Below are 14,608 nucleotides of genomic sequence, written 5' to 3'. Positions count from 1 at the left end.
TATTTTCCGATGAGTTCGACTAACGCCCACGCGACTAAGCCGCCGGTACCAGCGTTCACACCATCATTTTTCTTTTTGTCATTGCGTACTAAGAACCCTGTAGAACCGCCATCCTGTTACAAATGACTCGAAATTTTGTGTCAGTATCTCCCGGTCTACAAATCTGTGAACCAAATAAAAAAATAGCTACAGGCAATTATTCACAAATAAATTTTTATACCCAAATAACTTGAATTCTGAATATTGTGCTTGAATGAAAAAAGATTTTGAATGAATAATGATAAATAGCAACACTTGAAATGAAATTTGTAGTTTTGACAGCACCATTACGAAAACACAAGCGCATAAATGTCTCTCCGCGATATTTTCATAAGAAATGACTTCTACAAATGACGGAAAAGACGTGAAAAGTAATCCAAAAAGTAGTCAAAAAGGCAAAACATATTATATTGAACTTTACAAGGTGAGTGTGATTAATATTTCGCTTTAAAATCAAGTAATAAAATGTGACGCCGTTGTGGTTGTAAGTTCTTGGCCGACGCCATATTTGTCTCCTGTGATTTCTTGTTTTTATGAATTACAATTTATTGTGAGAATAATTCTTATGTATGAATTTATTTTATATTCAAACAAATAATTACATCCATTTTATTACACATATCGTGTATAAACATTAGTTCTAACAATAATTTCTATATCATATCATAAACCATGATGGCTGATAAAATAAGATAAATATAGTAATGTTATTTTAATGCAAATAATGTATTTGATACTCACAAATCTGTTTCATAGCAAGCACTAAACGTTTGCCAACAATTTTCATTTATAACAGTTAGTATAAATAGTCAAAATTGAACATATTAATCAGTGCCTGTTGTTAAGAGTAAGGATATAATTTGACAGCCATATCTAATTCTCAGCCAGGCACGTAGGACGAATTTCTTATGATAATATGGTTAATGATTAAAATTTTAGTAGTAATTCGGGTCATATATCGAATTACTATGATCTGTCAATAAATCTTTCTTCTATGATAATCACATACCTATGTTAACTGCTAGAATTTAGAGAGATGTCTTAGTAATTACTATGTTAATCTATAGACATCATATACATATTAGATGAAATATAGCATGTACTTGGACAGACTCCATATTATGATATAACAAAATTTTATAGTTAAATTTTTAAATAGATTACACTAGTGGTACACTCCAGCTTCGTGTGTGGTACATGTGGTTATAAAACTCAGATATCAATTAAATATCCAACGTTAAAATATATTTTGAAACCTTCTAGTAGTACCCGAGATTAGCGGGTTCAAACAAAGAAACAATTTGTAATGTGTAGATAATTGCAATAAAAGTTAGAAAATAACAGATTTATCAATCAGCTTTTTGTTCCAACTGTAATTCACACATTTGATCTATTCAGAGTATACACTATACTCTATAGAAATAAAAAATGGACTGGGTTAAAAATTATACTGATGGTAATTGGAATGTGCTGCTTCATAATTAAAGTTTAAACATATTCAGTAGATATCAAATCATGCTCAACACAAAGACAATTAACAAAGTGAGGGTAGATGTATCAAAGATTTTATAAACACTTTCTGAAAAGCAAGGCACACTTGTTGCAAATGTGTCAATTCAAAGTAATACAACATTTAATTTAATAGGATTCAACTGCTCAACACATTTCAATAGGTTACAAAAGTTGATATCCGTCAAGTCAAAATTATTTTTCCATCAAAATATGAATGAATGTACATATTTTAAAATTAAACACATTGCAACAAGTATTCTCATAGGGAGGCTCTCGCCTACTGATTATTAAAAAATGTGGCTAAATAATGTGTTCGAAACCATTAAGAAGTTGTTTATTTCTTAATCTTAATACATATTTTTCCTGAAAAACAAAATACTAGAAAACTATAAGGTTATGTACTTATGCATACTTTCATGTAAGAAAGTATGATTAAATGTATCAAAATTTATGAAATATTTTACAAATGAACAACTGAAGAACATATTTTTGAAGGTGACCTATGTTTTGGCAAGTGTAAAAAAACAATCTTTACCTTTACATCAAATAAACCATCTTGTTTTCCTGTTAGCTGATACTTGTTGTGGAAGCATTCTCTAAATGATGAGTTTGCATTGGTATCCAATGACAGAAACAGCAGTATATGGATTTATTCCTCATTCTTTTCATCATTATATAGTACTACTGCTTAGCCTGGCTTTGTTTGATTGATTGTAGCATAAAAAAATTATAATATCTTGTGTACTTGTGTAGATCAGTAAATTAGTTATTATGAACAGAGAGATATGGTGGAGGACTATGTATAAGGAAAGTTATCAAAAGAAGCATTATTATTTGTTTTAAAGTAATTTCATTCATGAAACATGAACAAGGACTATGTCTTATCTTACCTTGTACTTATATCAATAGAATTATATCTAGAGGTTTATTGTGTTGGATCCCATACTGAGAATACAAAGACACATTAATTTTACTATATTATATGCACGCATATATACAGCTTATATCTGTGTAGGTAAAAAAAAGAGTAGATTAGGAAGTATGATATACAGGGTGTCCCAAAAAGTAGTGATGAACGGAAGCTGGGAGGTAGAGGACCTAAAGGGCTATCCGAATCACCCCCATGTATGTTATGCGATTTTTCGTATTTTCGGAGTTATGACGTTTTTTTCAATTTTTCACCTATCGCCGAGTACAGTGATATTTTCACTCATGGTGACGTCAATTATTGCGGAAGGTGCTTGATTTTTTTTGTGTGCTAAGCTGAAAGATAGGCCAATTCAGTATGGTAACATTTACTATCGTTAGATCTTTGAATGGAATAAAAAAAAGAATTAAAATGCCAAGAAAGATAAAATTACCCAGTATGTTCTCCACTTCAAGGGCCCGTAAAAAAATAAAATCACATAAAAAAAGTTTTCCATTTGGCTTTTAAAAACTTGCTCTATCTATCAGGTAGCTACCCTGAAAATTTCATTTTATTATTCAGAAGGCTTCAATCGAAAAATTGAAATCTAAATGAGGTAAGTGCAAAAATTGAATTAACATGATGATTAATAAAAACAAATTAAAACCAATAACAAGGTGTTTAATTACCAGAAATTTTTAAAATGACCCCGCTATTGCTCAGTGCAAGTGCGACATCACCGTAAAAAGTTGTCTTTTAAATGTCTGAATGCCCTTTTATCATTTTTAATGGTTTCTTCTGCTACTATGAATTTCCAGGTTATTTCGTTCAAATTGTGGCAGTCTCTCGTCTTTGTAGTATCCCCACGGAAAAAAATCAATAGGGTTTATGTCCGGGGACCGTCGAGGCCAGGCTAAAGGGCAAAGATACCCTGAAAGATGGATTGGTCGTTGCAGCCTGCGCATGCGCTGGTGACGCCTGCCTTAAAGCCTGGCCTGCACGGTCCCTCGACCTAAACCCCATTGATTTGTTTCAATGGGGATACTAAAAAGACCTCGGCTACTTGAGAGAATGCTACAATTTGGACGAAATAACCCGGAAATTCATAGTAGCAGAAGAAACCATTAAAAATGATAAAAGGGCATTCAGACATTTAAAAGACAACTTTTTACGGTGATGTCGCACTTGCATTGAGCAACAGCGGGGTTATTTTAAAAATTTCTGGTAATTAAACACCTATTTATGGGTTTTAATTTGGTTTTAATGATCATCATGTTAATAAAATTTTTGCACTTACCACATTTAGATTTCAATTTTTCGATTGAAGCCTTCTGAATAATAAAATGAAATTTTTAGGGTAGCTACCTGATAGATAGAGCGAGTTTTTAAAAGCCAAATGGAAAACTTTTTTTATGTGATTTTATTTTTTTATGGGCCCTTGAAGTTGTGAACATACTGGGTAATTTTATCTTTCTTGGCATTTAATTCTTTTTTTATTCCATTCGAAGATCTAACGATAGTAAATGTTACCATACTGAATTGGCCTATCTTTCAGCTTACCACACAAAAAAAAAATCAAGCATCTAGCGCAATAAGTCACGTCACCATAAATAAAAATCTCATCGTACTCAGCGATAGATGAAAAATTGAAAAAAATGTCATAACTCCGAAAATACGAAAAATCGCATAACATACATGGGGGTGATTCGGATAGCTCTCTAGGTCCTCTACCTCCCAGCTTCCGTTCATCACTACTTTTTGGGACACCCTGTATATTAGACACTAGGTGCGCTCCGCGGTTTCACCCGCGTGGCTCCGCTTCTGTTGGTCTTAGCGTGATGATATATAGCCTATATATAGCCTCGATAAATGGAATATCCAACACCGAAATAATTTTTCAAACCGGACCAGTAGTTCTTGACATTAGCAAGTTCAAACAAACGAACTCTTCAGCTTTATAATATTAGTTTAGATTAAAGCACTGGGACATAATATTCAATTTAGTTTTGTAAATTGTAACAAGAGAAACAAATAACTTACATTTGCAAAAAGCTACAAGTAAAGAACCAGAGGTAATTGAAAAAAAGGATTCTCAATATCCTTATATTTTTATGTTTCAATTTTGTAATGGAGAACTTCAACATCATATTATACCTGTCGACCTAGCAGATATTATCGTAACTTCGCGCGAATTGTTAAACATAAGAAATTTGAATAGCCATTATGTTTTCGTAATTTAATTAATTAGGTATTTTCGCAAATTTATTTAATGAACACAAGAAGAGGAATTGCCAATATCGGTCCAGTTTGTTTATTAAAATAGGGAAATAAAATATTTTAGCTTCTTATTAGTATTTATTATTTATCATGAAAAAATACTTGATATGTTTTATCGTTTACAGAACCTATAGAATTATACTTATCAAATCTTAATCAAAACCGTTTAATCAACAAACACTATGAGATTAAATGATAGAAAAACAATTTCTTATATAAAAAATATCTAATATTATTTATCACATGATTAAACTTTGAAAAATTGTAAAATAAATTGTTTTGTATAGATAAATTACAAATACCATATTCACAAGCGAAAGTTTAGTATGGGATCAGATTGTGTGATCTATTTTTGGAATGTTTTTCAGTATTTCAATTTTATATACAGTTTGTTTAAACAAAAATATATCCTAAAGAATTTCAGTCTGATTCAGAAAGCTTGCAAAAAGATAATCTGCTCTCACAATAAAAGCTTCATCTTGTCTTACTACAGGTAAATTAGCTTGGAGAAATTTTTGCGTTTGTAGTAGTGTATGGTCAGCAAATAAAATAAAACAACATTTTATTTTTAGTTTTTATTTTATATATATAAGGGATTTTAAATTAAACTATATGTGTTTCTCCTCTGAAAAAGATGAGACTTTATTTTAATATTTGCACATTTAACATACATATAACTTCTACATTAACAATGTTACTAAAATGAAAAATTTACTAACCTGAAAAAGAAACGACATTTAAAGTTTAATTCTTTAGTTTGAGAAGTCAAAGGCTTGCCTCGACCATGTTTTAACACTGGAGCCATTTTGAATTAACAATATAAAGTTACAACACTTACACACAAATTAAACACTAGTTATGGCCCTGCCTTCATACAAAACTGCTGAATACGCCGTTCGCACGGGAATAGAATGTGGATGCGATTTCCCTTAGTTAGCATCCAAGCTTACGTCTTTATAATTATTAAACTGTATAAATTCATTCTTTAACTCCGGTCTGCATCGTGCAGACATGGGTGTAAAAGTCTCATTTTAGCTATTAAATGTAGTTTTTAAGTACATCTGAGTTTTCATTTGGGGCCTCCGGCTGCGGGACATGTAATTCACTTCAACAAATATTATAACAATAATAACAAATAATAACAACAATCAACAAATACAAAATTTATCAATTACACTACGTACATAATAATTATAATTTTTGAATGAAATGTGTGCTTTTCTAACGGTACCAAACGACTGCACGTGGCACCTGCGGACAGCGTAAACTGGTTTATTCTGGTTTTGTGCGTGTTTCCACTTTCCACTATCAAGTGACGATTTATTTATTTGTTTTGTTTCGTAATTATTATGGTCAAATATTAATTATGAAACAAATTATTATGGACACGATATTTTATTGTTTCACGGTAGTCGCCTTGTCGTTTGCTCAAGGACGTAAAATTGAATGATATATTTTTTTTTATAAAGTCAAAACCATTTTCTTTCAAATAAAAACTTGTTTTTATTGAAAACAAAAGTGTTGCTAGGAATAAGTATAAAATTAAATATAGGTAAACCAGAATCTGATGGCAAATTGGGAAATCAAAATTTTGAGTGTGCAACCCTTTTTTTTTTTTTTTTTTTTTTAAGTGGAGAATGCATTTAGGCATACCCAGAGCGCTCGGGGAAAGGGCCCTGGGTTATGTCGGACTCACCCTGCAGAATGCAGGGACCTACCGACTAAACTCCACTGTGTTCCACCGTGCCGCTGTATTGACGGAGCCGCGGGTATTCGTTAGAACGCATCCGCAGAGAGTGTGCAACCCTAGGGAAAATGGACTGAACAATCTTGATACTGCTTATTTTTTATTTTGTCCTCAACATCATTAGGCACATTACATAAGTGAACAATACTGTACTTAATAATGAGATATTCACTTAATATCATGTAGGTACATACTTACATGTATAATATACATATTACTTTTATCTATGTAATACATATTATGTATTATTTACACATACCTATATTTGTATATTCATTATCATTATGCCATGTAAAAGTATGGATGTAATGATAATGCAGATCAAAACTAGATTGCTAAAAATTTTTTATAAAATAAATTAAAAATAAAATAAAACTATGTTTATTTTCGTAAGTATTAAAGACACACACATTATAAAATTGACTTGGACAGCTTGGACTTGACGAATAGCCGTATTGGAAACTCCTGTAATAAGTTTTCATAAAATTATATTGTAATCAACAAACAATATTATAATAACCTACTTATAATATTTTTTATTTTAAGTATCAAAACGGGTAAGTCCAATTTACCAATAAAATATTCAAAATTGAAAATTATGATGTGTTTGACGCTTCTGCATCGAATGTTTTTCTATACACATTATAAACAACACCTCTTGCTTGTGATCGCAGCGGCTTTTTCGACATTTTCGAAGATTTTTTAGACAAAATCCTAAAAATTATTCATCAATTGCAAAGAAGACAAATAATTTGACAACCAATTTGATAGTTGTCAAATAAAATTGCCATATGAAAATCTTTTATTTCGTAAATATAAATATGCCATCAGATTCTGGTAGACCTATAGTAATGTTAGGATATCGAAACATTTTTGTATAGGCCAGAACGATATAGTGGAAACGCGCTCTAAGATCTGAGTAATATACACACCACTACATATGCAAAAATTTCTCCAAGCTAATTTACCTGTAGATCTTGGACAGACTGAATTTTTTTGATAGAATGATATCTTAGTTTCTATTAATTTATTATTTTATATTTCTGAAAAGCCATGTGTGAATGTTAGTATATTGTTTAAATTATTCTTAAAGAGTGATTGATATCAAGGAGTGTTGATTCCGTGGTGAGGATTCTCACTAGTGAACCAATTCTGTTATTCTATTAAAAGCATTTGTGTTAAGTATCTTGGTTTAACATGTGTATAAAAGCAAGTTATGTTTGTTATAATATTGTTAATAAATAAAGATATAATTTTATTTCTATTGCAGTCGCTTGAGTCGCGTCTGAGCGGCGAGAGCAGCGGCGACGAGCGCACGCGGTGCGTGGGCGAGGCGTGGCGGCGCGTGCACAGCCTGTGCGGCCACTCCGCGCCGAGCACGCACCCGCACCTGCTGTGCTGGCTGCAGCGGCACACCGCCAGGACTGTGCTGCAGGTATGTTACAGCTTGTAGAGTTTGATACGAGATTTTTATGTGTGATCTTTGTTTTTATTTCCATAATTTGAGTAAAAAGTTCTTTTAGAAATTTCTATGTTTATAGCAAACTAGCTTTCCGCCCGCGGCTTCGCCCGCTTTGTCTAAAACATAATAAATTATATACTAAAACTTTCCTCTTGAATCACTCTATCTATTAATAATAAAACCGGCCAAGTGCGAGTCGGGCTCGCGCACAAAGGGTTCCGTAGCAGCAAATATAATAAATTACAGTTAAATCAACCTATCTCAAAAACTATAAGAGATACTTTGATCAAACCAAAAATCGTTGAAAGAGTTAATTAGCATGCATCACCTCTATTTTTTTTAGAATTTTATACCCCGTAGTTATAAAAATAGAGGGGGGGGGACATACTTTTTACGACTTTGAGAGCTGATATCTCAAAAACCGTTCACTTTAAGAAAAATGTTTTTTAGAAAACTTTATATCATTTTAAAAGACCTTTCCATTGATACCCCACACGGGTATGTACATCGAAAAAAAAAATTTCATCCCTCAGTTACATGTATGGGGGGCCCCACCCCCAATTCTTTTTTTTACTATTTAGTGTCATATTTTTGTAGCGGTTCATACAACACATATTCCCATCAAATTTCATCACTGTAGTACTTATAGTTTCCGAGTAAATCGGCTGTGACAGACGGACAGACGGACAGACGGACATGACGAAACTATAAGGGTTCCGTTTTTGCCATTTTGGCTACGGAACCCTTAAAACCGCAATCCGTTGCGTAGTTTTAAAGATTTAAGCATACATAGGGACATAGGGACAGAGAAAGCGACTTTGTTTTATACTATGTAGCAAATAAAATTAATCGCTAAAGAAAAGATAAATATGTCCCCTTCTATAATTGTAAAGTAAATTTTGTGATATATTCAAAACCCTGTCCTTTAATGTTTGAATCTAACATTATTTATGAATGGTTATTACTACAAGTTTAAACATCTGTATACACATCTGTATACCACCTGTTTATAAACCAAGTGGCAAACATTCGTAATAAAGTAACATAATTGTTAATTTACCAAACATTTGTTTCGTTTAAACAGACAGAATGGCCGAAGAGTCACGACCAACACACAATACTGATAGACGCGATCGACGCGTTCCTACAAGACTGCACGGAAGCGATATCTAGACGCAATGGGGAGAGGCTCGTCTGGGAGACGCAGCTGCAGCAGTGGGCTGAGGGCTTCAAGAAGATACTGCCGAACCCCTGGGGGCATCCTGTTCTGCAGGCTCTTCTCGGTGGACAAGTGCCGGGCGATGAAGAGAGTGAGTACACTTGTTTATTAACTCAGCCCCCGGAATCACAGACACATTAGAAAATCTATTGTGTCGTGGTCCGATCGGGCCGCTCGGGGCTCAATGGGTTATTGATTGATTTGTAGTTTGTACAGTAAACATGTGTTGTCATTTCATACTTCTATGCAGACAAATAAATGCATAATAATTAATAACCATGGAAATGTGGTAATGCAATGTTTAAAAATAAGTTTTATAAATTGATGAATGTGTTTAAAATGTAATTGAATATTGATAAAGACGGACATAGGTTGAACTTGAGTAGGTAATATATTAGTCAAAATTCATTAAAAAAACAGTTGCAGAGCATTTGAACTATGTATTACTATACAATAACATTCATTATAATATTGTGTGAATAGTGAATACTTTAATTCTAATTCAATTTATTTTACAAAATTACTGATATATAGGATGCTTGAATCATTATTTGTAAATATTTTATTTCTGGCTACTGCTACATTTTGGATGAGTAGCAAGGGACAGGTTACATTGGAAAGAATTGGAGGAGTCCTATGCCAAAAGGCACACCGAACTTAGGGACCTCTTGTAACCCTATGTTCTGGAATAAAAGGCTATATTATTATATTATAAAAACTGCTACATAACAATTCACTTTTCCCATATCTGCAGTACTAGAATGGCTGAAACAGGAGCGCGGCGTGATGCTAGTGACGCGGCTGCGGCAAATGGTCGCGTCCAAGTCGTGCGTGGACCTCGCGCTCAAGCTCGCCGCTACATTGCGCACGCGCACACGACCGGCGATGACACCGGATGCGGATGGAGCGCCAGGTGATAAAATAATTAAAAAAAATTGGTTGTCTGTAAAGTCGGTTTACTGACGATAGCTGAACGTGACAACGTCCGATTGTGCTTCTTTGTCGCTCGTTCCGCGCTCTCACTTGCACTTCAAGCCTTACATGGAACGCCTCAGAGCGAGGTAACGCCGCATGAGTCATAGTTGTCACGTCAAAAATATACGTGCATACGTGTGAGAAGTGGAACTTTGGCAAAATTTAAAGATACCAAAATCATCGCCTTACTCCACGACGTGACGGTATTGGCATGACGGCCCTGAAATTTAACTCTCAACGCGCCTAAATAAGTTTCATTTCAAAAATATAAGTTTTTTATAATAGTAGGTTGAGATTTCTTGAAAGTTTTATATCCTACTTCTACTTATATTATAAACTAGCGACCCGCCCCGGCTTCGCACGGGTGCAATGCTGATACTAAATACACTACAGAAAAATTGTGAACGTTGTATAGGTATAAAAATATAGCGGCCCGCTCCGGCCTCCGGCATCGCACGGGTATAAAATACATAGCCGGGCGGCCGCAAACGCTACGTCCTGCAATTTTTAAATCTGTAATATCTTCGAAAATATTCACTTAAATCATACGGTGTAAAGGGCCATATAGATCTATATTAAATGAACAATGTATCCATGGTATTTAATTGGTTAAGGATTAATGCTGTATTGGTTAAAATCGCTTCGAAAATTAGCCATTATTTGTCGTAAAAAGTAAATGACAAAAAAAAGTTATTGTGGGTTATCCATAAGAGATAGACATATACCATCGCGGACTTTTCTGTAGACCTTTTCAATGTGTATAATACTTAGTACATTATTTTGATAAAACTCGTACAGCCGTACAAATAAAAACTTGCTTATTCAAACCTTATGCAATGCATAGATATGATAAGAATAAATAAAGAATAAGGATGTCATAATTTCTTACAAATAAATTTGGAATAACGTCGATGTATCTATGCTCACGCTATGCAATAGGCGCGAAGCGGCAACGTCGCAATTCATTCACAAAATTATGAAAAACATTGAAATTGTCTACGGTTAAGCCTTGGTGCTGTCATTTTGCTGACGTTTGACTTCGTCGAATTTGTTGTGAAGTTTCATCATACGATGTTCTGTTTATTTATTTTTTAAATATTTATTGGAAATAATTTAAATATATCATTAAATATGCAAGCAAATGATAGATAACGCGATCCGCTATACGAAGATAAACCCACCTTGAGATAGAGAGTTGCCAAATAACTGGTACTCAAAACATACAACTCCAGGCTTAGAAGATTTATATTTTCAACGAAAGTGTATATATTATTGTGATAAGTTTAGAAATAAGTTTTATGTATGTATGGTTTGGCGCATGTTGTAAATAAATAAATCATTATAAATATCAAAAGGGTTTTTCATAATTTCGTATATTTTGACATTTCATACAAAATTTTCCATTTCAATAGGTACGTAATGAAATTATTAATTTGCTCAACTTTTTCTACTTCTCGTATTACTCTCATTGCTATTATCTCAAATTTAGATTGAAAATTGCTTCTAAAACTTGTAAAACACAGCACAATGTACTAAAAGATATGTTATAATACGGTTATGTCAGACTTATACTAGGGTGGTAGCCGTAATAAGGACGGAATAGCATTAGTATGAATACTTATTACGAAGTTATACTAGGTTACATTTATTTCGTGTTTATTTGTATGATTTTTCCTTGTTCTTAGTTTATTCTTTGCATAAAATGTTATAACTCGTTTATTTGTACGGCTGGTAGGGTTCAGCCTGCGTTTGCAATGTAAGCGGAATAAATGTAATTTTTTACGACATCACATTAGAAACCTCAAAAATAACAGTACTTCTCCACTACTTAATGGATCTTATTATACATATAAACCTTCCTCTTGAATCACTCTATCTATTAAAAAAAACCGCATCAAAATCCGTTGCGTAGTTTCAAAGATTTAAGCGTACAAAGGGACATAGGGACAGGGAAAGCGACTTTGTTTTATACTATGTAGTGATACGAAAGTTTGCGACTCATTCACGAAAAAAAACTACTGGACAGATTTGTATGAAACTTGTATTACAGGTATAACACATGAGCTATAGAAACACTTCGTTTTGCCTCCGTTAATTTACCTATACAAATAACAAAGACAATATAATTAAAACATAAATTTCATATGTAAACAGAGAGTACAGAAGCCGAGCAAGAAACAACAGAGTTCGCAGATGTATTGCGGCAAGAGGCCGGCTTCACGCCGGACGTGTGGAACTTTCTCATGGACATTGAGTTTGTTCTATTGGACAAGGTCAATAATAGACCTGCGTGCATTGAATTGGTGAGTTTTTGAGAATTGTTCGAAAGACGATTAACTTTGTAGTTACATTTAAATGATGATAAATGAGTAAATAACTAAAACGTGAGGTCATTAAACATCTGAATTATGTTAGAATACCATAAAAATTAAATAGTTATAAGTAAACATTCATGTTTATATTGAATTTTATTTTATTATACCGACGTTTCGCAAACTTTGCAGCGAGCGTTGTCACGGGGAGACTGACTGAATTAATCGCATTTAAAATCTGTTAAAATCTTTAATTTCTTAATTATAAGAATTAAAAGAAAAACGCGTAAAATCAAACACAAGATTATACTAAGTTTGCTTAAAATAATTCTCATGTTTCCTATATGCACTTTATTATTTTATTAATTAAACATTGTTTTGTTTTATTCTGTGTATTTCCTATATTTTAGAGCTATTACGCACTGTCGACCAGTCGCTGGCGACTCAGTCGCCGGCGACTGTGACTTACTATAGTTTAAATAGGGGCTTGCGCACTTAGTCGTCAGTCGTCCACGAGTAAGTCCAGTCGCCGGCGACTGAGTCGCCGGCGACTGGTCGACAGTGCGTAATAGCTCTTAAGGGTTGCCTGGTAGAGATCGCTACCTAGCGATAAGGCCGCCTTTTGCTTGTTTTATATTATGTGTTGTGTGCTTTTGCATTTGTATTTATTTATTTCTAAGCAATAAAGAATTTTCATTCATTCATTGTTTGCAGGCAAAACAAATACCGTTTCGGGAAGCTTGCCCGCTAGTGGAGAGACTCAACAACCGGCTCGAGTCGTCGCCGCAAGAGAAGAAACTGTGGAAGAACGCTAAAGAAGTCGCTGCTCTTGTTGCACAGGTAATAAGAAATAAGTTATGTAACAAAAATTTGAAATTATTGTTTACTAGATTTCCGCCCGCGGCTTCGCCCGCGTTTTCAAAGAAAAACTCGCATAGTTCCCGTTCCCGTGGGATTTCCGGGATAAAAACTATCCTATGTGTTATTCCAAGTTACCCTCTATATGTGTGCTAAATTTCATTGTAATTGGTTCAGTAGTTTTTACGTGAAAGAGTAACAAACATCCATACATCCATACTTACAAACTCGCATGTATAATATTAGTAGGATATTAGTAGGATGTTAATACTTATTGGCAAAGCCAGTGATTGTGAACTAAAGTTAGAATGAATTGGAATTTTTTGGAATTATTAGAGAGAGAAAACTTTGTCTGTTTTCTATGTTATAATCATTAGTTTTGTTATAACTATTATTTGTTGTGTGTTATTTTTTGTTTGTATAATTTATTTGTGTGTGCTATAGCTAATCAATAAATGTTACTTCCCTTCCAGGTGGTGATAGCGAGATGCATGCTGGTACCAGTGTGCCGCGGTGACGTGCTCATAGCCCTCTACGGGTGTTTCCGCTCCGTAGTGCACATGTTGGGCGAAGAGAAGCTGGCCACCTGCAGCGTGGGGCTCGCAGCCCTGGCCACCACGGCCAGGCACCTGCACACCATGGCCGCTGCAGCTCATAAACAGGTGATTATAATAATAATAAATAAATAAAATTCATTTATTTCAGGCAACATAGCCCATATAGTATTAGTAAAATCTTATCCTAGTGTTAGTATTACAAATTACAATTACCTATTAATTACATACATTTATTCCTACAGCCTAATTTACAAAGCCAATGTTTGCTAATAACATTATCCAAATAGTTTAATACCTTTATAGTGTACTAGGTTTCCGCCCGCGGCTTCGCCCGCGCAGTCAAAGAAAAACCCGCATAGTTCCTGTTCCTGTCTGAGTTCCGGGATTGCGTCATTTTCCTGTGATAAAAAGTAGCCTATGTCCTTTCTCGGGTATCAAAATATCTCCATACCAAATTTCATGAAAATTGGTTCAGTAGTTTAGGCGTGATTGAGTAACAGACAGACAGACAGAGTTACTTTCGCATTTATAATATTAGTGCGATGGTGTGAAGAAGCAATGGCGCCAAGTGTGTAGGAAAGTGTTCAAAGTGATCTGTGATATAGTGCAGCTTCCAAAACAAGTGAATATGGTGGAAAGTTTGATATTGAGTAAAAGCAAAAGAACCAGTGAGGTGAGGTGATGTGCTCAAAGTCGTAAAAAATCTACAAAAAGTTGTATCACATTTTGTCAAATGAACACCT

General features: G+C 34.0%; 1 protein-coding gene across 1 annotated transcript in view; it reads left to right on the top strand.

The window, feature by feature from the left end:
* Nucleotides 1-316: 316 nt before the first annotated feature.
* Nucleotides 317-14,608, top strand: part of LOC149477648 (uncharacterized) — a 37,621-nt gene continuing 23,329 nt past the window's right edge. Inside the window, exons 1-7 of the mRNA XM_089710134.1 lie at nt 317-463; nt 7,753-7,917; nt 9,029-9,254; nt 9,918-10,076; nt 12,293-12,441; nt 13,165-13,290; nt 13,782-13,970. Coding sequence (XP_089566260.1) covers nt 377-463; nt 7,753-7,917; nt 9,029-9,254; nt 9,918-10,076; nt 12,293-12,441; nt 13,165-13,290; nt 13,782-13,970 — 1,101 coding nt within the window. The 5' untranslated portion in view covers nt 317-376. The remainder of the gene's footprint in view (nt 464-7,752; nt 7,918-9,028; nt 9,255-9,917; nt 10,077-12,292; nt 12,442-13,164; nt 13,291-13,781; nt 13,971-14,608) is intronic.

Source organism: Colias philodice, chromosome 24, assembly GCF_061535455.1.
Source record: "Colias philodice isolate Cphi_HAF_F1 chromosome 24, ilColPhil1 Martin Lab GWU primary, whole genome shotgun sequence".
NCBI classification, from domain to species: Eukaryota; Metazoa; Arthropoda; class Insecta; order Lepidoptera; family Pieridae; genus Colias; species Colias philodice.
Note: the sequence above shows the minus strand (reverse complement) of the source record. Positions and strands in the feature narration are given on the sequence as shown.